This window comes from Cyprinodon tularosa, unplaced genomic scaffold, assembly GCF_016077235.1.
Source record: "Cyprinodon tularosa strain WSP-4 unplaced genomic scaffold, ASM1607723v1 ctg198, whole genome shotgun sequence".
Lineage (NCBI taxonomy): Eukaryota > Metazoa > Chordata > Actinopteri > Cyprinodontiformes > Cyprinodontidae > Cyprinodon > Cyprinodon tularosa.
Genome location: NW_024038724.1, coordinates 1,432,526 through 1,459,150, shown reverse-complemented (window position 1 = coordinate 1,459,150; position 26,625 = coordinate 1,432,526). Strand labels below are relative to the sequence as shown.

At 37.3% G+C, this 26,625-nt stretch overlaps 1 protein-coding gene across 1 annotated transcript in view; it reads left to right on the top strand.

The window, feature by feature from the left end:
• The window catches only part of grik4 (glutamate receptor, ionotropic, kainate 4), a 413,635-nt gene that overhangs the window by 356,777 nt on the left and 30,233 nt on the right, over positions 1-26,625 (top strand). The window contains exons 12-14 of the mRNA XM_038284024.1: positions 2,310-2,417; positions 14,757-14,960; positions 21,117-21,230. Of these exons, the coding sequence (XP_038139952.1) occupies positions 2,310-2,417; positions 14,757-14,960; positions 21,117-21,230 (426 nt within the window). The remainder of the gene's footprint in view (positions 1-2,309; positions 2,418-14,756; positions 14,961-21,116; positions 21,231-26,625) is intronic.

Genomic DNA, 26,625 nt, shown 5'->3' with positions numbered 1-26,625 from the left:
TATATTTACCGTACGTGTCCTAGTACTGATCACTGTAGTACTCCACAGGTAATGCTGGAGCAAGACGAAGATTTATCATTTACCAGAACATACTGAAATCTGTCAGAAAAATAAAATTTAACCCAACCTAGTGCTGTTCTTCAAGTATATTAAAAGTATATTGTGACTGACTTTAGAATTTTGGATAAGGAGTAAGATTAGATATAGGTCTGTTACTGACTAAGTCATACGCGTCAAGATATGTTTTCTTAAGTGAAGGTTTAATTACAGCTGCCTTAAGATGAGGAAAAGGATATTACTTTGTAAAATCACATTACTAGAAACAATAAGACACAAGAAAGTCCCTCACTGAAAAATTAACACCTGATGTTTGTTGTTATATCTTTGGTATCTTTAAGAGCTTACATGTCAGTTGATGAGCCTACGACAGCATAAAGTCAAGCTGTCTGACCTTTACTAAAATAAAATCAACCACAAAGGTTTTCTGTTTCATTGCATCAATAATGACTTCTTTTTTTCTGCTAAGCTTAAGTGTCAGATAATTTATGTTAGCTAAAGAGCTTTAACTAATACTGGCTTAGGCTACTTACTGCCTCGGATAATGTATAATGTAAGAGTGACTGGCTTTAGAGATAGGAAGGGGCCAGACTATGGAGGGCTGTGAAGGTGATGAGGATAATTTTACACTGAAAAACTTTCAGGGGAAACTTAAACTGCTTTACATTTGAAAAAAGTATCTATTTAACTCTGCTGTTTACAACCAGACCATCACGGACAGATTTTTTCACAGCTATTTCCAATCTGTTGTTCATGACGTTGTTTTTCGAAATATTGTATTAAAATGACTGTTGAAATACCATCTCAGATGTCTTAAATTTTGTTTGTCATCTGATGCTGAGGTAAAATTAAGTCACGCTTTTATTTTAGAAAATGTCTTAAACTTACCTTAATCCTTCCCCTTTTATGAGCCATTTTTTGTTCTCTTTGATTAATAAAGGAAGTGTTAATGAGGAGAACTTTAATTTAAAATTCAGTAATTCTTGCAATAAAGCAATGAAATTGCGAGAAAATGGGAATAATTGAATAAGCTAAATGAGATCAGAGCTCAGACTGCAAAAGTGATGAAACGGTGCATTCATCATTGTAATTTACAAATGATTTAATCATGAAACTTTAATACTCCATAACATCAAAATTATAAATTATCTAGCAATTAATGTGTGCTGCACAGACAGTAATAAATTTATTTTTACTATGTGTGAGATTAACCCATAATTTGTCCTGTTGAAGGAGAAATACTGTATTTAAAACACTGAGCACAGTTAGTCATGGTAAAATAAAGTCACCTTGGGTAAACTCCAAGGTTTTAACATATAGATGATCAGGATTTAACAAGCTTATTGGTTTATTAAAACATAACCTCAAAGCCAACAAATATCACATTATTCATAGGGATTTTTTGGGGAAATGTTTTTAAGCTCTTACTACATACAGAATACATGCAAGCTTAAGTGCCTTTTTTAACAGTTATATAAGTAAAATCAGTTAATTGCTATTTATCTACAAGCATGCAAAAATTAGATAGCATATCTTTATATTCTATAGGAGATCTGGGTAGAAAATAATTTTTAAAATGATTGAAACTTATTAGTAAAAAATAAATCACTAGTTAAAGAACATATATGCAGTAGAAAAAAGAAATACACACAGGATAATTTAAAAAATATAAACAAATGCAAAAAATAGGTTCATAAAACAAAGTAAATAAAGGTGCAGAATAGACAAAGAATGGGCTATAACTACATTAAGTGCACATAAAAACAGGATTGTTTTTAAAGCTTGTTTTGAAAAAAGGGTCTAGGATTGATAAATCTGAGTTGTTTAAATGAATAAATGAAACCGTTCACTGTCAATGGTAGTTTGAATTGGGATGCAAGTTAAGACACTGTGAGGTGGAGGTGTCAAGTTCCACTCGAGCTGTGCTCAGAGCCTGGCACTGCGCCACAGGATTTGCGGGTAATTGCTTTAATGAATGCATTCTGTTGCCTCTGATTGAACACATGCCCTGTGCACACGCCTCAAGGAGCCAAGCGTGTTATTTTTATTTCCTCTTGCTTTTTTTCCTGAGTTTCTCCATCATCTTGCCTCACACCGCAGCGATCTGCTACCTTGTCTGAAGGTCACACCAATTCTTTGATAGTGAGGAAGGAGAAAATTAAGCACAAATTGTTTTTGTTGGCCTTTCTTAACTGAAGGACTCGATGACTGATCTTCACTTTGTTTGTATGTGTGTGTGGGTTATTTTGCAGATCGGCATTTGGCATTCCGAAGATGGACTGTCCATGGAGAGAACTCTTCCATCAATCAATGTGACAGACACCCTCTTCAACACAACTCTTACAATCACAACAATCCTGGTAAGGACTGTATGCACGGGCAGAGTACCACACATACTTCAGTTGTTGGTGCCTTTTGTGTTTGCTCAAGTCCCTGGCTGATCTACATGTGGCTGACATTCTGTTGTCGGCAGAATATTACCATATCAAAAACCCATTTTGTGTTCTCAGATCCAAACTCAGCCCTCTTGGGATCAGAGGAGCTGTGGCTGCTCTGTTGTTGTACCCCAAGTACCTCAGATGGGGCTACATCACAGTTTATCAGCAGGAGCTTGTAATTTACCACTTCAACCATCTTCAGCCTCTGTTGCTATCATAGCTCATGTATAAAATACAACTTTTATTTAGTTTGTCCTCAACTGAAGCCATCAGTTTTGAGGGAGCCGTTAAAGTCCATTGTCTGCTGTTAGAAAACAAACTACACTTTGAACGTATTTTTAATCATCTTCATACAATAAATACTTTACACTATATGTAAAACAGGAACTTTCCTCATAATAGCTGCTTTACAAGTATGTCTATCTTTCTAAATGATCCCCGCTGAGTGAAAATCCAGCACAGTTTATAAATTCATTATACTAATTAAGTCTTTTATATCTTAATTTCTTAAAAAGTTTTTTTCCTGTTAACATATCAAAATAACAGGCACAAGGCATGCAGATACTGATATTTAAGGGTGACGTTGTTATGGTTTAATTTTATAAATGTACAAAATATATCCTGATTCCTTTTCAGCTCGCTAAAAAATACCAAGTTTATGGATATTTTCCTCCATTTTAATGTGAAAATTGAAGATCTCCAGGCTACCTCATCTGAAAGCCTAATTTTATAGAGTATCAAACGTTTTCAAAGACATACTTAGAATTTTTCATTTCTAAAATGTATTGAGTTTTGTTTGGTATTGCCTTTCAAGATATTTGCAGTATGGTTGGCTTCCAAAGCTGTATATACTTTAACGTTACTGGCAGCTTCTCTGAGATGAAAGGTAGGCTTGTACACTTTTGCTCCATCCCTGATTCTAACTGTTGATTATCTGTCTGGATTGTCTGGAGGATGTCCATGTTTTTTCCCAAATCAGTGAAGTGTTGATCTTTGTCAGACCACAGAGCAGCTTTCCACTACAGTTTGGTTCATTTTAAATAGGCCCCACTCCAAAAAAAACATCAATGTGACTCAAAATCCCTATATAGGGTTTATTTATGTTTTAAATAGTTATGATGTATTCATTCACTGTGTTGTTTGCTAGAAAGAATTAAAGTGGAGATTTACACTACAAGATGCTAATTCCTTTTGCTTGTTTGTTTTAATATGCAGTTTGCATGTGGATGTTTCTCTCGATTCTAAAAATCTATAATTCCCATATTTTGTCCTGATTGGGTTTATAAATCAGCACATGATTAGATATTTAATTCTGTCTGAAAAAACAACTTAACAAAATGTTAGCTTTGAAAGCACAATTACATTATAAATGTTTCAACTGAATACAGAAATGGCAATTGGAATGGCTAAAAACAATTGTTAGGAACAGTTCTTTATGGATCTCCAATATATATTTTTATAATAGGGTTGCATCATTTGTGGGACCAAATCTAAACAGTTTGGGAATAATTCACCAGTTTCCTCACTATAATTCTACTGAGCATCTTCATCGGCATGACGTAAAATTCGCTATGCTTTCTTCTAATTTTCTAAAATTTAGAAATTCCACGTATGGATTTGAAGGTATTGTCAATATAAATATATCTTCCAAGAAGCCTTGCAGTGCAATTAGAAAAGAAAGTTGTTGTTATTTTGGCTTTTGTGGCTTAAAAAAGTAAAACAAAGACAAAATACTTACAGATCCTTTCTCATTGCTGTGTTCTCATTGCTCTAAGGAAGATTTTGAAATATTTGATTTTATAAATATTACATTCTAAGAAATTTCAGTTAAACTTTTTTTTTCAGTATTGATCATGAAATATTTTTTTCATACCAGAAGTAGCTATTGCTCAAGGCGTCAACAAACACGGTGTTTCGGCTTTAGGCCGTAAACAACAAAATAGATTTTTGGTCTTTACTAATGACTTTTAAAGACACACAAGATGGCACAGTAATCAGGTAACATTAGATCTAATATGAGCGGCCATTAAAGGAGACACCACATTCAGCATAAATCCATTAGCCCAATGAGAAGTTTTTTTCATTGAAAGTACTTTGGCACTTTAGCAGTTACAAAACTAAATAAATGATGGATGGTGATATTTACGCTTGAAAAAAAACATTTTATTCCTTTATGTTTGCTTTTGGTTATTGAAAATTAGAAAACTGCAAAGTAAGTGTTGAACTGAAAATACTGAAGTTGAAATCTATGTAATTTGCCATGTAAAGTATCTGATACTTATTGGTTCCTTTATTTGTTATGCAAATATGTTTCTGATATGAGGCAAAGTTTACCAAAGTAAATAAAATAAAAAAATAAATGATATTTTGATTTATTAACAGGCAAACACTATCTGATCCAAATTGACCCAATGTGAAAAAGTGACCGAACAGGTCAGGTTAAGGAAAACAGAAACACCAAGGTACTCTAAAAACACTCTGACCACTGGATAATCTGGCACTAATAACTGGATGCAAGCTCCGTAAATGAGGCAGGAGCAGGTGGATCAGATGAGATGTCATGAGCAACCAGGCAGAATTAGACAGGTGGATGAAATTAGTAATTAAGACAGTAATCAGAGCCAATACCATGACAGAGAGCCCTCATCCACAAATGGAGAATACCATAGAAGAACCTTAGCAGGAGCAGGAGTCAGCCCTAAGAAGACCAAGAAGTACATTAAGAACAAACCCAGCAAGTCAAAAAAGAAACCAGAACAACCTCTAAATCCTTATAGGCTTTAGTTTTTACAGTTATTGTCAGTGTTTAAAGGAATAGTACACCCAAAACATGATTAGCCTTCATTTTCTACTCACCTCCATGCTGAACAACACTCTGGAGTACTTTTTTGATATCTCAAATGCATCTGGAGATCTGGGAGACTTCTTGCTGTCTGCTGACATTCAAATAATGGAGGTCTATGGCGCCCGAGACAGAAAGGTCCACAAAAGTCCACAAAAACTTGTCAATATTCCTCCATACTGCTCGTCCAATGTAATCCAAGTGTCCTGAGTGGGTAGCATCCAGAATTTACTCGAAACGAAGTCATTTAGAACGTTTTAGAGCCTAAACAGTAGTGTATAGGATTTCCTAATAGCGCCCCCATGCGCGCTCACGATTCTACGGAAGCCGGCAGACCAAACCAGCGCATTCAGCTCGGCAAAGAACTCATGCTCTTCCTCAACACTGAAGTCCTCAGACATTTTTCTTTCGTTGTTTCTTTCTTTGCACAGGTAAACAGCACATTTCTTCTTCTACGCTTGCATTATCGGCAGACCAGACGCTGAATGCGCACTTCCTTCCGGTTTGGTCTGCCGGCTTCCGTAGAATCGTGAGCGCGCATGGGGGCGCTATTAGGAAATCCTATACACTACTGTTTATGCTCTAAAAACATTCTAAATGACTTCGTTTCGAGTAAATTCTGGATGCTACCCACTCAGGACACTTGGATTACATTGGACGAGCAGTATGGAGGAATATTGACACGTTTTTGTGGACTTTTATGGACCTTTCTGTCTCGGGCGCCATGGACCTCCATTATTTGAATGTCAGCAGACAGCAAGAAGCCTCCCAGATCTCCAGATGCATTTGAGATATCAAAAAAGTACTCCAGAGTGTTGTTCAGCATGGAGGTGAGTAGAAAATGAAGGCTAATCATGTTTTGGGTGTACTATTCCTTTAAGGTTTCAGAATAAAAAAGAAAATACTCTGCACCAAAAAAAAATCTGGTAGATCTGTTGACCAAACATAAGGCTTTAGCTTCAATTTTCCAAACCTCTTTAGTGGTTTTTGAGAATTTTTTTTGAGAGTTGTGATGCAAAAGTAGAGTATTATTTGATATCATTTAAAGATGTGCATTCAGATACATTGAGGGTAAAACTAACAGCATTTCAGAAAAAGAACATCATACCAATAGTTAAACCTGGTGTTGGTGATGTGAGGGTCTGGGGCTTAATCTCTATTTTATAAATGTCTTTAATTGAAAAGAACATTTATTCTGCTTCCAATCAGAAGGTTGTGAAGTGAAATGTCCGGTCATTGGTTCATGCATTAATGTTTTTACGTCACAAATTAAAAATACAAACACATTTTCCTTTCAGTCAGAACATTCTCATCAAATCAGATAGAGCCACCACCCAACATAAAACTATAATGCAGCATTATTAAAAAGCTGCTGTGCAAAATTATTGATCATTTTATTTTTATAGTTAATAAAATGTCCAAATTTTTTATCGCAAGACAAGGTTTTTTTGGGTTTATTTCTACCTTTTAAAGAAATTACTCATTGTTTTGACAGCTTCATGTGTTTTGCATTCTTTCCTGATTGTGCTTTAGAGATTTGTCAGTCACTCAGCTCCTCCTCTTCACTGAATCAGATAATAAGGCACTAAGTGGGTTGTAAGAAGAGGCAATTGGGCTAATGTTTTTTTTTTTTTTTTTTTTTTTTTTTTTTTTTGAGTGGCTAGCTTATTAGCTTCATTCTTATGGCGTAGGGAGGGCATCTTGGCACACTTTGCTGGTCCTTACTGTGATTCATTTGGAATGTCACATTTTAAAGGGGAGCTGGGGAAGACTGAATATGTGTGTCCATGTGTTTGTGTTTGGGTTCGGTCTGATTGCAACTGAGACAATGTTTTCACTGTAGAAAGAGAGAGTATATATGAGAAGAATTGGATGAGCACAAAGCTTTGATTTCACTTTGGATATATTGAGTCCCTGGACCAAACTTCAGAAGCCACCACAGAGCAATTTTCCGTGCCTATCACAGCTCATTCATCATTGTCTGATTGCCGTGTCACCGTTATCTTGCTTGTGGGCAGCAGACTGGCCTCAGCTGAAGGCATCCATAAGAATTTCTTACCTGTAGTGCCGGCTTAAGGGGGGTTCTCTGCAGTATTTATGGTTCCACAGCTTTGTGTGAACTCCTGACACATCTTCCTGGCCTTTACAAGGCTAGTTTCATTATGCGCCACCATGGCTGTCACCTTCCCTTTTCAATTTCACAAATAGCTCAAGGAAAAAAAAAAAACTGTCATGGAATTGATTATCACTTTATTGCAAAGCCACAAGCCATGTGTTTGTGAGCATTAATTGAGTTTGTGACAGGCATTGTTTAGGTCTTAGCAAAAATGTCTTTACAGGCCTTGTGGCAATATTGATGTGAGAGACAAGGCTTATCTTTATCTCTGAGATCTTTTGATTATGTTGTAACCATGTGAAATGGCTTTGTTTTCCTCCTGCCCTGTGGAAAACTGGTGCCACAATAAGAATGATACTTTTAAAATATTTTCCAAAGGTTTAACTAGTGAATAATTTAATGGTATTGGGCAAATATGTATATTTAATTAGAATATTTACATTAATGCAGTTCCTTGCAACTATAAGAATAAAGCTTAAGCTTTTTTTCCCCCATTTAACAGTCTTTTTTTTTTTTTACTATGGGAGACAGCCGGATATCCTGCAGAGAACTCTTGCATACATGGAGAACACATGTAAACTCCATGTAGAAAGACCCCAGGCCGGTAATTGAACCTGGAACCTTCTTGCGTCAGGGCAACTGTGCTACAAACTGCGCCACCATGTGGCCCACTTTTAACATCTCGAGGCTAAATAGTTTCTCCACTTTTGATTGTAAAATTGCTTTAACTCGGTCAGATTAGACAGTAAGTGTACATAATACTACCTTTTTTAATCATGCACCAGTTTTCAAATCAGATTTGGGTGCAAGCTTTGAATAGGCCATCATACCAAAATCAATCACTAAGATCAAAGGACTGAAGAAATTTATTCTATGCTAAGGAAATAATTTAAATGTTTTGTTAATGGGGGGATGGCCTGGCTTGGATTGACAGTACTGTATGTTTAGAGTTTTTGCCCTAGAATCAGCTCCCCCCATCTTTGTGTTAACTTTTACAGGCTTCCCTGCTCCTGATTGAGAAGCATTTCTGAACCATAATGCTGCTGTTATCATGTTTTACCTTATGGATGGGGTTTTCAGGGTGAAGCGAAGCAGCAAGCTGAATGTACAGTGGCTTGCTTTGAACAGAAGGCAGATAGACTATAACTAAACTTTAAAGCTGTTAACTGAACAGCCTTATACTGAGATTTTATGGAACACAGATGAACTCTGTTTACTAATTTTTATGACCTGTCTAAGAGTGGTCAGACAATAACATGGAGGATAATACATCTTTGTCAAACTTGAAGCATTCACAACACAATTAGATGGACAGTTATTTTATTTAGGGCTGAAACAATTAATCGGGATTAATTGAATATTAAAATAACCGTCAACTAATCTAGTAATTGATTAATTGTTAACTGTAGTACAGAGACTCTAAACCATGCCTTTAGCTGACAGAGCGACCCCCTTAGAGCAGTAGTAAAGCAGAATCAATTTCTAAGATGTATATCTTTTGCATTTAAGATTTAAATAAATATTTTTGTCTGTCAATATGCTCTATCCAGAACTCGTCAGGGGGAAAAGTTTGAGTTTCACTTGGTTTAATTTCGTAAAAGGTCTTCCTTTAGGAATCTTTGGCTATCCGATTATGAAATAAATAATCAACAGATTAATCTATTTGCAAAATATTCTTTAGTTTCAGCTCTCATTTTATTTACTAAAATGTTTAACACTAAGGAGGAGCAGGATGGTCTCAGGGTAAATTTTTGGCCACATGTGCAAGCAGGAGAAAACTGCCATCCTAAATTAACTGACTTCCTTGGTAATTAATAATACGAGGGAAACAACATGCCGGTAGTGATGATATGAGATGAGCCCATTTTTCAATAAATGTAGGATGTGTTTCCACAAAGCCTGTATCGAGGCTTGCTTCATTGAAAAGGGGAACCCAAAATGAAAATGTTAGAAGCCTCGCTACTATTTGAAATAGTAGCGAATACAAATATATCAAATTAAATAAAATATATCAAATTAGTATTCTTATTTTAGGGTTTGAAATAATTATTTTGCTGTCAGGGATCAAAGTTTCCCTCCAAGTTCAGATCAAAACTTGAGAGCCCTCCTCATGCCATTTAATGAAGTGATATTAAATAATATATGAGAGGCTTATTACAGAAAGGTGTGGCTGGTTGGAATCAGAGCAATAGAGTTCTGAATGCTCCATTGGAGGCAATGGGCAACAGAGATGGTAACCAGGAACTTAAATACCTTGAGAGAAGTTAGCCACTCACAGTGGAAAATACACAAATGATCTTAAATCACATCATGTTTTCTACTTCTACCTACTGTTGAGTTAAAATAATAAAGAATATGTTTGAAATTGATAAAACATTTTATTTGTTATGTACAAAGTTAAACAAAGAAAAATGTATAAAATAAATGCTGATGAAGATTCTCAGTCATCCAGGTCAAAGTCAGTCCGTAAAAGTAAAAAAAAAAAAATCCACTGGACTTGGTTTCCAAGATTTGAAGACGTTTCGCCACCTCTCCAGGAAGCTTTCTCAATTCAAATGTCTGGATCCACAGTGAGTTTGAGTCCATATAAAGACAAGGCCTTGTATTGCTTGGAAACATGCAAATGGTAACCGTTGAATGGGTCGTTTGGTTCCATTGTTAGCCTGTAATATCTGAAACCTGTCTATGATTCTGAGGGTCGGTCGTTAAAGAGGGGGATTACCTACTGTAATACCTGAAACCTGTCTATGATTGTTAAGAGTCTATCGCTAAGGAGGTATTGTAAAATAAATAAAAAATTTTAGAGGTAAGTATTTCTATAATTATGTCCACTTATACTCAAAACCCATTATGTTAGTAGGAAATAATATTTAGGTTACTCTACTCATCTTTAATCATGTAAAGAAATGCTTAACATTAACATACCTTACATATTAGTCAAATGAATGTACTTTAAACAGTCTCTAGATTAGAAAAAAAAACTAAATTCAAATGACTATTAATAGAAGTATAATGTTGAGTACAACCTCTGAATAAGCTTTTTTGCAATGTTTGTGTTTTTTGTCAAATAATTACAAATAGTATTGGGTCTGTCACAGATCTCCCTTTATTTTGAATGGGCTTAACTATCGGACATTTGGTCTTCTGGTGGCACAATTCTCCGATATCCAGGGCTCGGGTTGGATTGAACAGAGGAATAACTTAAGAAACAATGAATAGAACTGTTATCTAATGCACAATTTCCACCTAGGTAACCAATCCCTTCATCCTTCTGCTGAATCCAGCAATCATAGAGAGGCACCTGGCCCCTCAGACCTGGACCTTCAGATTTACATAAATAGAAAAGGAAAAAACAAATGGCTCATGATTTCAATTAATCAAAAATCTATTTAGAGATATCAGATAATGGGGTAGAATACGACTCCACATAAAACTTTTCAGATTTGTATTTAGAAAATATTTTTTTAAATGCATAATTTTCTTTTCACTTCACATTTATGACCTACTATGCTTTGGTCAATAATTTAATTCACCAGTTATATGTTTGAAAGTTTATTTTGTGTAACCTGACTATTAGGAAAGGTCAAGAGTTTTTATACATGTTTTGGATGCCAGCTGTTACTTTAAATTCACAGCCTTTAAAAACTTCATCTCCAAATTGAATTGCTTTGTTCTTGATACCTGAAACATGTCAAACCTGTAGGAGTGGTTTTGTGCTGTTATTTAAACACATCACTCTTTGATATTCTCCCTAAGCTTCCCAATGACTCCCTTTGGGTCGCTGAGTGCTTCTTACAGTGTCGCAACTGCATCTGGAAAATCTAACTGTGCACAGAGCTAACTGATAAAAGCAGACACAGAGGCTGACTTTCTGGCACAGAGGCACTGAGGCATATGCTTAACTACTTGCACAAGCAAACTCAAGCTCTGTTTCGGTTCTCTTTGGTGTTGTTTTTTAAACACGAATTTATCTTTAACTTTATTTTAAATTTACGATTCTAATGCCCCAGATAATTTTCCATTGACCTATCATTTTAAGAGAACATTTTTTTATCACATTTGCTTAATTATCCAACACCTACAAATGAATATCCCAGCTGACATCTTGCTTCACACCGGAGAGGTATTTTTTAGGGAAAAGAAGACTGTTGAAAAAAGTTAAAAAAAGACTGTGTGGAGACATCTTGAGATCTTGTAGGTTTTTAAGCTGGGGAACTCGCTTGAAGTATAATTTCCTCAGGTGCATGCACACATTTACTCAGTGATTGTGTGCATATCAAAAAGTGTGCATCTTCTACTGAACTCATCTGTATTGAGCCAGATTCCTGATAGCCTAGGATTAAAAAGGTGCTTTAAAAATTTTAATTGCATTATAGGTTCAAACTTATATTTTTTTACGTTGCTTTTTTTTTACGATGAATGTAAGATGAATGTTGTTTTGGTCTTCCCTTTAAAGAAAACAGAACATTTATACACCTGTGTGAACATTTCATACAGGGTATGTTCTAAAAGACATTTTCCTCTCTATGTTAAAAACGTGAGAGACTTATTAGGTAAGAAGTATTGCTACCAGTAATTCATATCAGAATTTCTAAATGGTTTAGTTTTACTTTTGTCATGATGTTGGCCCCGATGGTTGGCCTGTTTGCTCACTCCATTCACCTGTCTAGCTCTGCCCTGTTACTCTTAGGGATGGGAATCGAAAACCGGTTCCTGTTAAGAACCGGTTCCGTATTTTCCGATTCCATGGCATCGTTTGGCAGCTCGCTGAACGATTCTTTTTTCGATTCCCGCAGCACCAGAGCCTAGAGCGCCGGCTCTGGGAAGCACGACTTACGTCACGTTTTTTACGTAAGTTACGCAAGTTACGCAAGTTACGCAAGTTGGAAGAACAATTCGAGGAGGAAGACAACGAGCTGCGGTCACTTTGTGAATCAAAGCCCCGTCTTTCCTTAGCCCAGAGGGTAGATCAGGAAATCCAGCTCTATAAAAGCTTGCCCTCCATCCCCTGCAGGGATAGCGCCACACTGTGGTGGTGGAACAAGCAAGATACGCTGCCCTTGCTATCTGGAATGGCTGAAAACTACCTCTGTGTGCAGGCTTCCTCCACCCCATCTGAGAGGGTGTTCTCCACGGCTGGAGACACCATAAGCCCTGAAAGATCCCGTATCCTTTCAGAAAAGCAGATATGCTCATCTTTCTGCAAAAGAAGTGTTAATTTTCCCTACTACTGTTTTATAATTAGTATTTTTTGTTATTTAAAATAGGTTATTATCCCATAATTTGTTATTAGACATTGTTGGTTATTAAGTTTGTTCTTGTATTCATTTTTCATTTAAACACAGATGTTACTCCAGTTTCACATTTCCTGTGGACATCTTAATCTTGTTGAGTTTGTAAGATTGTGCAATAGTTAAGTAAACAAAGTTGATTCTGATAATCAAACTGTTTGTTCTCCTTTTTCCCCCAAATTGGAATCGAAAAAAGAATCGATAAAGAATCGAATCGTTTCATAGAATCGAAAAGGGAATCGGAATCGTGAAAATCTTTTCAATTCCCAACCCTAGTTACTCTTGACTGCTCATCTGATCCACCTACTCCTGCTTCTATTTAAACTCCTTGGTCCCAGCCATCACTGCCAGATTATTCTTGAGCCTTTGGTGTTGAGAGTTCTTGAGCATTTCTGTTGTGTCCTGATTGCTTGATCCTGATCCGTTTCTTTATTTGAACCTTTGAGCCTGCCTGCCCCTGTCTGATATGTTTACCTGGCCTGTCTTTGGACTCCTGTTGGATCCTTTCCTGTGGATCCTGCCTTCCTTCATCTGGTTGGATCTGATGTCCTGTGAGCTCTGCAGCCTTCCGTTTTAAACTTTATACTAAATAAACTTGTAAACAATATGAATACATATATATATATATATATATATGGGTGTGGTATTTTTTTAATGATGAAAAATAATCCACATTTTTCACATTTTCAAGGGTTGCCAATAAATTTAGATGCTGCTGCACATCATGTCTACTGAATGAACCTTTGAGCTTCCTCCGACGAGGTGAATCAACATGCATATGCTTTAAGATGTGCTATGCAGACAGACCCCATTAGCATTTATTTTATGGCAATTGTTATCACATCACTGCAGTTCTCTCATCCATGGATGCAGCAAAAACGATGCGGAGCACTTCAATCCATGATGTCAAAGTGATGCTCTCCTCTGCCTTTATAAGTGGAGCCAAGCAGTTAAGTTTGATGAAAAAACACGAACCTTCACAGCAGCAGTCGGGCCACCTGATGGGCATCAAGTTCTCCCAAAAATAACTATTTTTACAGATTGAACTTTGAGGCAAATAAATCTTCTACTGAACATATAAGCATTAACTACTGTTTCAGAAAAAGTATGTTACTTTTACTCTGGCTGTTAAACCATATCACCATATTGTCTCCTTTTGGCTTTATAGCTCACATGCTAATATATGTAAATGACCTGTTTTTAAAAGCACGCTTTAACAACAAATACTACTGAATTTCTGTAATTTTGTAAAAGAAAAGCCTCACTAAAAAATTGTTTGTTGATTTTGTTTTATGCATCTGAAGTTGTTTGTGCTAATACATGATTTTTGTTTTAGTAAAAGTCTAAATGATGATGAGTCTAAATAATTCTAAAAGTAAAGCAACTAGCTTAACTGAAATGATTATTCAAAATAAACGTATAATTCTAAATAGGCCTTGTCACATCACCTTGTAAATCCAAACCACATTAGCACAACTGTATTATTTAAAGAAATAGGGCACCAAAAGGCTTATAATATACATCACAACAGAGAGCTTTAAATCTTTTCCAACATCACATAAATAACATAACAGATAAATAAACTGGCAGTGGGACACAGATTTGGATCTCCAAAAGACAGGTTTTAAATAGGTGTGTGCTTGTTGTTATGTGGGGTTGGTGTTATAGTGTGTTATAGCAAAGAAAAGATGCTTTTGTTTCTTATCCAGCTTTTGTTGGTTACAGCAGATTAAGGCTTGTTGGTGTTTCTGATTGCAGAGCTTGGCTCTGTTTCAAATCCACACAACTCAGTTTTCATTAGTAGCAGAAAGCCACATAAACCATGACGCCCAGATAGCAGGGAGGAAGTAAAATCTTCAAACAGGTTATGAAAGGCAAACACACAAAACATAATAAACACTGTGGTAACATACATGAAAGCAGAAAGTTAAATAACTGTTAACATTAACTTTATCTCATCATTGCTCTCTACTTACAAACATTATAATGTGATGCAAATTGTGGTTTTTCAGGAGAATCCATACGTAATGCTGCGGCCAAACCACCAAGAACTGGAAGGAAATGACCAATATGAAGGCTTCTGTGTGGACATGCTGAAGGAGCTGGCAGACATCCTCAAGTTTAAGTATCGTATCCGGCTGGTTGGGGACGGCGTTTACGGTGTTCCTGGAGCTAATGGAACATGGACTGGAATGGTTGGAGAACTCATCTCAAGGGTATGCAGAGTTCCTATTAACATCCTTCTTGGGAAAAAGAAAAGTTCAGCTGTCAAGTACATTAAACATAGAGAAATAATTTTTTTTACTTGTTTTTTTTTTTTTTTCAGTAAAACTTGACAAGCACAGACAGAAGAAAATTCAATTATTCCTCTTTCTATAACTTTTATAGCCCAGAGACAATTTTCCATTAAGAGGTCCATGATTTTAAGCCCCTGGATTTGTATTACCCAAGTTGAAAGAAACTGGTTTTAGTTCTTCACAGTGATACTTCATGAAACCAGGAAGTCATGGCATACTAATTAGGCATTACTGGAAACTGATCAAATAATACAAAAAAAAAAATAGAGGGATTTTAAGGGATTTTGGGGGAAAGTGTGGTTTGCAATAAATAACATTTTAACAAAGTCTTTGTGAGGTTGTGTGGAGGTGCAAGCTGAGGTGTTTTCTTGCAAATTTAATGAAAAAGGTAAAATACTATATATATATATATATATATATATATATATATATATATATATATACAATACAAATAAGTAGACAAGGAAAACTTAAGAACCAAACAAGCTATGAGACATGAGGGAGGAATAAACCAAAAGAATGACAAGGTTCCAGCAATGAGTAACTGAACAAGAGGTGTATATATGGGAGACAGAAACAATGGGAGGACTAATTAGCTGATAGGGAGCAGGTATAGACAGAAGTAACTAGAAGGAGCTAATGAAAAGGAGACTGGCACAAGGGGGCAACAGAGAGTAAGTTAAAAAATAAAACACTACTTAAATATAATATAAAAATAAACCAATGATCAGGAAAACAGAATAACTTTAAAAAAAAACTAAAACAAGTCCACAAAGGGCACAATCATTATAGATACATTATGCAAACAAAACAAGCCAGTAAGGTACCAAACAGGAAATATACATAGTGTAGAATGGATATAGATTTGATCAGTCAGAGACCTCCTGTCTGCGGTCACCTACAATTTTGGAGAGGTGCAGCAGAGTGTCTATGGAGGGGACGGGGGGCACATTTGCATTCACTGCAACACACACAGACAACCTGGTTTCTGAGTATTAATCAACCTTAAGACATATAATTAACTCATGTTTACTCAGTGATAAATTCACATCATCAACGTAAGTAATTCCCTCTGATATCGATACACACAGAACAGAAAATTAAATACAATTCACAGGAAGTAGAATTCCTTTAGTTCACATTTTTTCTCTCAGCAGTTGTCCTCTTCAGCTTATTTTTTTTTTTCTTAAAAAAACAATTGCAGCTTTTTGGTTGCTTTTTTTGTTTCAGCTCCTTTTCCTGAATCCATCTGAACTGACCTCAACAACAACACCCCTCTCCTCCTTTCCTCCTTCACCTATGCTGTTACTGTAAAATCTTAGAATGAGGTCTTACATTCTTATGGCAATGTTGTGTCTGCTAACAGCCAGATAAGGTTTTATAAAGGAAGGGGATAAGAAGTGGAGAAGAGGATGTGAGGCAGGCAAATAAAAAATGTGAGAAGGAAGGCAGGGGTGAGATGAAGGAGGAGGAAATGATGTAGTGAATGACTGAGTCTACTCAAAGAGGTGATCTGTCTTAATTCCACGGGCTAATGGAGGGCAAAGCCATTAAGAATGTAAAGCAAGAAGTGGCTGCTTGTCTTACAGTGAGAAACCCTACCCACTGGAAGTTGTTGCAGCAAAGCTGACCTTCATTGGTTGGTTTAAGTCGACACGTGCCTTTTCAAAACTGCCTAAGATAGAAAGCTCAAGACACAAATATAAAAGCCATGCTTGAAAGGGATTTGTCATGGGGCAGGGGGTCATCTAGAGGGAATGGGGGACAGGGTGTTGTATGCAGAGAGAAGAAAGGCGTAATCTTGTCAGGTTTTAGGCTATGAAAGGAAGACGTTAAAGTATAAAGACGTGGGACCAGCCTCGCCGGCGAGTTTCAAAGATGAGTTAGGAAGATACAGTATGAAACATACTCTCAGCAGCAGGAAAGGAAGGAGGAGCAGCCTGAGGACATTCTGGACAACAGATCCCCATGTCCCTAGCTGTAACATTCTGGCTGCATAATATTTCACTGAGTGAAGGTGATTACTTTGGGCACTGTTAGACAACCTGCATTTTAGCCCAGAAGAACAGTTGGAAAGTCCCAGCAGAGTGTATTCTCTTTGAACCTGCAATTAAGAAAACATTGAATTGAATAAGCTGTTCAATCGACATAGATGCCATTTAATATATGCAGAAAAAAGATGCAAGAAACCCCACTTTTGATTCTGGTCACAGTTGTCCTTTCTTTTCCACAAAAGTATCGGTTGTAGAAGTGATCAAATACAGGAAGACTTGTTTTTCTATTTATTTTTAATAATTCAACCTGCACTAATCAAAACTCTTATGACAACAACTGACTATATCAGCAAGGACCCTTTGCTGATAAATTCAACAAAGACCCTGAAAATATATATACCGGTATATGTAATTACCAAATTAATAAGAAGGATTTTTGGTTCCTATGTTGGCTGCTAGATGGCTCTACCCTTCTTTTTACCTTACCTTTTACCTTTCCTGTGCAATATGCTGAATGTGCAATATATGTGGATAGAATAGTCATACCACTACCTCACCGTTGTTCCTTACCTACTACATTTTAACGTTAAAGTAAATCCACCTGTATATAAGCCACCCAGATTGTACATATGTCACCTCAAACCTCTGTGCTACTACCTTGTCATTTTTAATTTTTTTATTTTTTATTTCTTATTTTTATTTTGTTTTTCATTGTGTGCAATACATGTACACTTGCACCTTAATCCTTATTTATATTGATACACTGTATATACCTGGATATACTGTATATATATATATATATATATATATATATATATATATATATATATATATATATATATATATATATATATATATATATATATATATATATATATATATATATATATATATATATATATATATATATTGTTTATTCTTCTTAATGCACCTTTTTCCTCCTTGTTTGCACCTTCTTCTTTAATTACTATGCCAATATGTGACGAGTGAATTTCTCTGCTGTGAGATCAATAAAGCTCATCTAATCTAATCTAATCTGAATCTTAAGTGCAACAGTATTGAAATTCAATTCATTCAATTCGTCATTCAGTCAAAGACAGTCATTGTATTTAAAGAATGGAATAGATAAAAGCAAACTTGTTTGTAAGCACTGCAATTCTGAAATATCCTATTGTCAGAGTAGTTTAAGTGAGAATATTACTTATCGAATCATCTGCTGTAACAGGCAGCTTTTTGGGGCCAACATGAGCTCCATTAGCAACAACAGCCCTCCTGCACCCTAAGAGAAGGTAGAACAAAGGTGAATGGTCTGTGCTTATATAGCGCTTTTTCAAGTCAGAGACTATATTCACTACATTACACTACATTCAGTCATTCACGCACTCACTCACTCACTGATGGTAGGTAGAACAATACAGGCTGAAACTAACACAGATTTCTTCATCCACCTGTTTTTCTCTCTGCCTAAACTCTATGCTATTCTAATGGATGCTGTGCTTCCTATAAATTCTGTGCCACCTCATAAAAAATGTAGTTTGAGGTATATATATTCCGCTATATATGGCTATATATGGCATATATAGCGGAAGTGTTGAGTCAATAACTTGTTCACCTAAACGAAAATTATAATAAAATAATAATAGAACTTTATTGATCTCACATTGGAGAAATTTACCTCTGCATTTAACCCTTCCCCTTCAGGAGCAGTGGGCTGCCATCGTGGGGCGCCCTTGGAGCAATTGGGGGTTAAGGGTCTTGCTCAGAGAGTCACAGTGGCAGTCTGTAAGAGTGGGTTTTGAACTCACAACCTCAGGATTTCAAGCCCTATGCCCTAACCACTACGGTGCAACTCCCCCTCTTGCAGTTCCAACTATTGTATGTAAGAAGTAAATCACATTACAATCTTTAGCTGATAAATTACATTTTCAGTTTAGTTAAAGCCGATGTGTGGAGCTTCCATGTTCTATGACTGTCAGAATGGCTAAATTCCTTCAAACTAACAGCTAAACAACCTGGCCTAACTTGCATTTTGCCAAGCCAGCAGTTCTGCACAGAGAGAAGGGCTGCTGAAGAATGATTTACCAAGTGGTAACTACAGAAAATGTCACTGACTGACTTCTTGTACTGCACCAATCAGTGAGGGATTTCTTTGTTGTGTATTACGAGGATCACACTTACTCAAAAACTATGCTATTGAACTTAGATAGGATTTATAATGTTTGTTTGTTTTTTTCCCAACAAGGTATTAAAGCTCTGTTTATAGCTCACTAGCTGTGAGGGAAGCCATGTTTATTGTCTAACTTTAAAACTAATATTGTTGCATGAACGAAATGACTTTGTGAGGGAATTGTTTGAACAAATCAACTCCTAGTGATCCAGTTCACTCTAAAAGAACTACGTTTACAAAAATAGAGCAAACATGGAGTCTTTGAGAAGCTTGCCTGAGTCTACAAGCTATGACAGCAGACCCACTCCAGGCTATAAGGAGAGCCATGTTGTAAATGTCAGCCTACCAGCAGGTCAAGTATCTTCTTCTCCTTAGATAAACAGGCTAGAGCGAGGCCTCTTTATTTGGTTGCTCACTCTCCACCTGTGCCACATCTGCACCGAAACGTAGTTCTTAATATTTTGAGGAGCACCTCATGTGTGTCCAGACTTGGAATACTTTGTTAAATATATTTACAAAAGGTAAATTACTTGTCACTTTTGCTTTGATCATTTCATCACATCTGTTGTGTTTGTGGCAACCAACCGAGAACAACTGTGACCTTATGCAAAAACAGACACAGCCTATCCTATCTATTGGACTCAGTCAATGTATTGTCTACATACTTTGAGTACAGTATCAACACAGCTGCAAAGAAAGGAGCAGATATAAACTGCTGGTTTGCACACATTTAGTTTGTACAAACAGTTCTGCGGATTTATCCAAGGTAAGCTTTGTTATTGTTTTATCTGGATTATGGTATAAATGGTTGTAAGTGGGATATACTGTGCTGTTAACAGCAGGCATTAGATTTTACTATAGCAAAAGGTGCATTAAAAGACAGGGGAAGGAGTCTTGTATTGCATTATTGCATTTCAGTGGATGTTGAAACTGCAAATCTTTCAAAGAAAGAGCGACTTTCTTTGTTAAATTTTCAGTCTGCTAGTCTTTTCCTACCTGTGTCTTCCTTTCAGCACTGAATATAATGCTTTCAAAGTGCAGAGAGGGTCAAATAGGGCAGCTGATGAGAGAGACTCAAAGCCTCCTGGCTGGGGATTGGGTATCATGAGACATTAAAAGCCTCAGTATTCAGTGTGGGCAGCTTTGAGTCGGGTAAGTTAAAAATAACAGGAATGATAGATTATTTGGGTTTAGATATTAGTGAGCTCTTAGATGAAGTATTTTGAACTTATTTTGTGGGTTACTTTGATTTCTAAAATTCCCTTTTATGTCCTATCTAAAGGCAATTTCGTATATGTCAAATTCTGTTTAAAAGAGTGAATGTTGCTGCAACACTCCCCTCTGCTCGCTCTCGTCCTGCTATTCCCTTCCATCTCTCCAATCCTCTTAGTCCTTCTGCTGCGAGCAATGCGTTACTGCTTTCGCTCTTTGCTCCACAGGGAGATGAAAAATCCCTTGCAGTTGCACTTTGCTGGCCTGTATTATTAGTAGAAAGCTTTCCAGTATTCAGCTGCATTGAGCATTTCAACACATGTCCGTGTATGTATGTGTGTGTATCTTACTGTGTGTTTTACCAGCCTTTGCTTTGTCAAGTGATTTGTCTTGACAGTGCTGCTTTGGCCAGCCACAATGGTTACCCTGAGCTCTCTGGTGCCCTACACACTAGCACCGACTCACATACTCACACAAGGCCAATGCTGGATTATCCTCACCACAGATAGTGCTGTTGGTGGACAAAGGGGCTAAAGGATACAAAGGGGTATTATTGGGGTTTTGGCTACCATTAGTCCTCTTCTTATGTCATCCTTGTCTTCTTTCAAGCAGTTTAGTCATGGAGAGGATGCTACTTCTCTGAGCTGGATTCCTGTTTCTCTGGATTAATGTTTTTAAGACGTGATCTGATTCCATTTACAGAAAGCTGACCTGGCAGTGGCAGGCCTCACCATCACAGCGGAACGCGAGAAGGTGATCGACTTCTCCAAGCCTTTCATGACCCTGGGAATCAGCATCATGTACCGTGTCCACCTGGTGAGTTACCTCTGAAACAAACATACTGAAAGAGTGCAGGTTTTGCACAGCAGGATGTCAGCCATATCTAATAGCTCGAAAAGACCCGCTCTCCTCTCTTTTCTCAAGTCTCTATTTTTTCCGGTCTAAATTGTTTGGTAATTTAGCCTACTTGGAAACCTTATTGCACCGAAGTGCTGCTTTTTATCTTTCTGATTTAGTCCTTCTGCTGGAGCCATTCTCTTTTCACTTGTTCCATGCAATATCAACATCTTAACAACAACCAGCTCTTGTCTCTTTTTGTGTATTCTCACGTTTCCTTCTGCCTCTTTTGGCCGCCCATTCTGCCAGCACCAGATGGTGTGTTTTGTAGTGTGAACTTTTTAATGAATGTAGCAGTTTCACAGTTGTTTTCTGCTTGCTCCCTGATTATGGTTCAGCCATCTTATTCACACAAGTTATGGCTCGCACACGCACAAAGGAATGAAACAGCAGCGGAGCAGGGGGGAAACGAGCCAGCTTTCCCCCAGGCCGCGGCCCATTAATCATCGGTCCTCCACCAAAACACAAGGTGACACCAAAGGGCCTAGAAGCGCTGGCCAGAATCTGCTCCGAGAGTTTCAGCCATGTGCACAAGTTAACACTATGATACTGTCCCAGAGGGGCGTTTAGTCGTGTTGTTCGATTCTGCATCTCCACCTCCTGTACATCTTCATTCATTCCCCTCCTTCCTGTAGTCTGTGCACATCTCGTGTATCTAAGAGACTCTGCAGCAAACCAACAGCTGGGGAGAATCAATCGATGCTTTGCAGCAGGTGCAGTCTTAAATGGGCTGCTGGGCAGCTTATGACCTCAGAGGTGGAAAGCCAGCAGGTGGGTGACATTCAGAGGAGATGATGTGGAGCCGTTGTTCCCACATAGCCCTGGCACACAGAGTCAACGAGTTAAATTAGTGCAGTCTTGACCCAGTTTCTGAGTAAAAGGTCACTGAAAGAGAAGTGCAGATAACAGTTTTTGAAAAGGTAGAGATTACAACAAGATAAAGGATAATAGAGACCAACATTCATCCCCCTACCTTTGTCTCTACCCCTTCCATCTTTCATTTTCCTCTTCTTTCCTTGTGTTCATATCACCCCTTTGGCATTTTTAGATCTGATTCACAGCAGTCCCTCACCAAGCGCTGAAGTCCAATTTTTGAATTTCTGTTACTGCACTTATTTAGTTCTAATCAACTGGCTATTGATCTGAGGCTCAGTGCTTTCCTCAGAGGCTGCCTGCTGCTTATTTCAAACTTTAAATGAAAATTTCACTCTGATCAATAGGATATAGAATGGGATAAATTGGAAATTCTGGTTAGTTATTAATAACCATTTAATTGGACTTTGTCCTCTTTGTTGGTGTTTTATTTCTGTCTCCTCTTTCTGTCACCTGAACGTAGTGTTTCTTTACTTTATTACTATTATTGAACACTTAGACCCAGGGAAATACCATTTATCTACTGTATGCCGTGTTCAAAGCAGACAATAAATTTCTGGAAAACAGAATTATTATAAATGTTATATGATAAAGACATTGCTTGCTTTATATTGTTTATTTATATTTAAGCCTAGAAATATAATTATGATTCTCTGTGGATTATGAATGTGGTACTTTAACACCCATTTGAGGTCACTGGCTTAGGCATGCTAAGCCTAACTGTCATTTATCAGCTTGAAACCTTGGTGTTGTTTTGGGCAGCTTTTTAAAATTAACAAGCAAATCAGCTCAGTTGTTAAATCTGGCTTTTTCCAGCAACATCTGTTTAATAAAGTTAAGCCCTATCTGCCTCGTGTTGCTCTAGAGCATGGCATTCATTACATGTTGTTTGAGTTATTGTAACTCCTTATCGATCAGGCCTTCTTTCATTGCCTGCAGCTGGTTCAGAACACTGCAGCTCATTGGCTCACAGGTATGAGAAGGCCTGAACACATGACTTCTTTGTTGGCTTCTCTGCAACCTGCACTGGCTTCCAGTCAGCTATTGGATTCATTTTTAAATTTTGCTGATGGCTTTAACGGGTTAGCTCCCTTCTATCTTTTCAAGCTTCTGTTGGCTCATGTCTCACTTCAATCAAAGATATCAGACAATTGGGCAATTTTGGTTGTGCCCAGATCACGGCTGAAAACTTGAGGGAACTGAACATTTGCCATGGCTCTGGAACAGCCTTCCCTTTAACATTTAAATGGTCTATTCTCTCATATAATAAAATCTGCTTTAAATCCACAGTAAATGTGTACAACCAGTTCTAGTTGTGAAAAAAATAAATTGAAGTTGTATGTTATTTTACTTTGAAAAATGGAAAACATGCACCTTTAAAATCCCACAATCAATATGACTTTTATACCAATAAGTATTCGCAAACATCTGAACGGAAGTCTATACTAACTCCTCTTGTGCCAACCATCCCCCCACATCTTCAGCTTATTCTGCATTGCCCACGGTTGTAGCATTTTACCTCTGTAAAGGTAATTAAATTAATTGTTAAGTCGATGACAAGAACAATGTGAAAAAGTGAAAAATGCTCTTTTATGCTATCATTTAGCTTCTTTTGCAATATCATCTGACTTATTTTTTTTCTAAGAAACTGAAATAATGTTTAGGGTGTTTATGTTTTGAAAGGTCAATGCAACATTACAGAAATGGAAGAGAGGAGAAGAGAGTGATAGCAATGAGTGTACTCACGCATGATTGGTGTAACACATCATGTGATTGATTGGGCCATTTTAGACGAAAAATAAGTCAGACGTGAAATGGTGAAAACTGAAAAGTCAAACAATGGCCAAGAGGACAAATGAGCAGTAAAGGTGGTGAAAGCAGCAGCTGTATTAAAGGAAAAGTCCGGTTACATTCAGAATAAAAAATTCTAAAAAATATATTTAGTATGAAATTATTACATACTTTTCAATAAAAAAATCAGTGTTTCTGATTAGGACGCATTTCATTTGAATGTGCTTTACCGGAGACATTCATGTTTGTCAAAGAACAGTACTGCCATCTACCTGTTTGTGACATCACAGGACGGTATCGGCTGTTGAGCAAGTCCCAGTGCTGTATCCGGTGTACTCCTACAGACCTGCTTCACAGCAGACCCCGCACCAATCCGCCTATCGATCTCCCGCTCCATCTTCCCCTCATTCGTGAACAAGACCCCAAGATACTTAAACTCCTCCACTAGGGGCAGTACATCCTCCCCAACCTGGAGAAGGCACTCTATCCTTTTCCGGCCCAATACCATGGTCTCGGATTTGGAGGCACTGATCCTCATCCCGGCCGTTTCACACTCGGCTGTGAACCGCTCCAGTGAGAGCTGTAGATCACGCCCTGATGAAGCCAACAGAACCACATCATCTGCGAATAACAGAGATGTAATCCTAAGGACACCAAGTCAGATCCCCTTAACACCTTGGCTGCGCTTAGAAATTCTGTCCATAAAAGTTATGAACAGAATCGGTGTCAAAGGGCAACCTATGCGCATTGCTATTTATTAATTGTTTATTTTTGGGTGGGGGTTATTTGTGTCAGTTGAATTTGCTTAAATCCAATGGATATCTTTAAATGCTTCAGAAGTAAACTCCGAAGTGTGAGAGGTTTAAAAAAAAGGTCAAGTTAGCCAAAACTAAAGAAAATAGATTTTAAAAAACTATGTCAGGAAATACAAACTGGGTTAACAATTTAACCTCTTGGACACTAGGCCTGTTTTCGAGAAATATGCTTGAAAATAACATGCCCAAAACGAATTTAATATATCTCAAGAACTACAGAGTTTATTTTAATTGTTTTGGTATCAAAATAAAGGCAAGACCCCAGAGAATATGTTACAGGTCTAAAAAACATCTTGGGGCGAGTGCTGAGGACCCAAATTTGGGTCCTCATGTTATGAAAAGGTTAAAGCTTTTTCACTGCAGAGAAGTCTGGGCATAGTCCTGAAAGCTGGCGCTATTAATTCTTACAGGCACTAACATTACTTAATTTCATACAACCCCTCTGTATCTATAAGTGCAGCATTGAAACCCATTGTGGAAGAAACCCTGTGAGCATCATTTTAGGAGTACACAAGTTATGACAACTATTGCAAGAAAGGGGCAATTAATAATGGAACAGAGACAGACCATTATAGCAACTAAGAGTGTAGGAATATCCAGTGGGGAAATTACAAAGAGAGAAAGTGTTAGTGAGAACTATTTCCTCCCCATCAAAAACCCACTAAGAATCTCAGATAGGGAGGGGATGTTGCAGACTCAAAGCTACATCCTATTTGGAGGACAACTTTCTGGAAGTTTACAGCTTGTGTTTTTGGCAGCTCACATGACAACAGTTTCAACCACAGCTTATTAGTAGAGGTAGTAGGCAAGTCTTAGTTTCAGCTGTGAAAAAAGACTACAAACTGTAGGATTGACAGAATGAGTTAGAGCAAGAACACCTTTTGTTGAAAGTCCAAAATAAAAGAGGAGGCTTGCCTGCTTCATGAAACAGCAGCATCAAACAGCTGAAGATTAAAAGAAGGAATTAAGGAAGTCAAATTTGGTTCATCTTGTAGGACCTTTTTAGGTGATTTATTAGGGAAAATGAAGATGCCATAGTGTGTGAGATCAACTGTGGACATAGAAGGGAAAGTGTGATAGTCAGGAGCAGTTTTGCTGAATCCAGGGTCGTTGACGTTTACCGAACAAGAGACACTCTGTACCAAAACAGGGACCACTGCATTTTGCAGCATCATGCAGTGTTCTCTATTGGGTGCTTTGTTGATCAGGGGTTCATCTTACAGTAAACTCCATGCCTATTTGTACAGTGCTTTCATTACAAAGCGTAATGAAACACTAACATGACAGATTTTCAATTAAAATCCGGAAAAAAAATGTTTAAACTTTTTTTACCAGTAGTGTGTATCTTGACATATTGGCTCCTAAGGTTTTTGTCAACAACCTAAGCCCAACTTAAAAACAGCCCAACACCATTATTGCTCCTCCACCAAACCTTTATTCTTAAAACAATGCAGCAGAACATTTCGTGTTGCCCTGACAAATAATTTGTCACTGTAAAGAACAACAACTGCTCTATAGTCCATTGGCAACAAGCTCCACAAGATTTAATGCTCTGCCATATAAACCCAGTACCTTCAAGCTCCCTAGGAACTTTTGATCATTTGAATGTCCCATGTGGTTTGAAGATCCTTACCTATTGTCTCCTCCAGTGGCGATTTTCCTTTGAATGCCAGGAAGGCAAAACCTCCCCTGTAAATTTCCTAAAATTATTGGTAAAATATGCCTAGGAAACTTCATAAATGTAGTCATTAAATTGCATTAAATATGCACTAAAATGTCCCTGATTTCAGGAGTATGTTGCCATTAATAAGCTTTCATTCAGCTCTGAAAAGTGC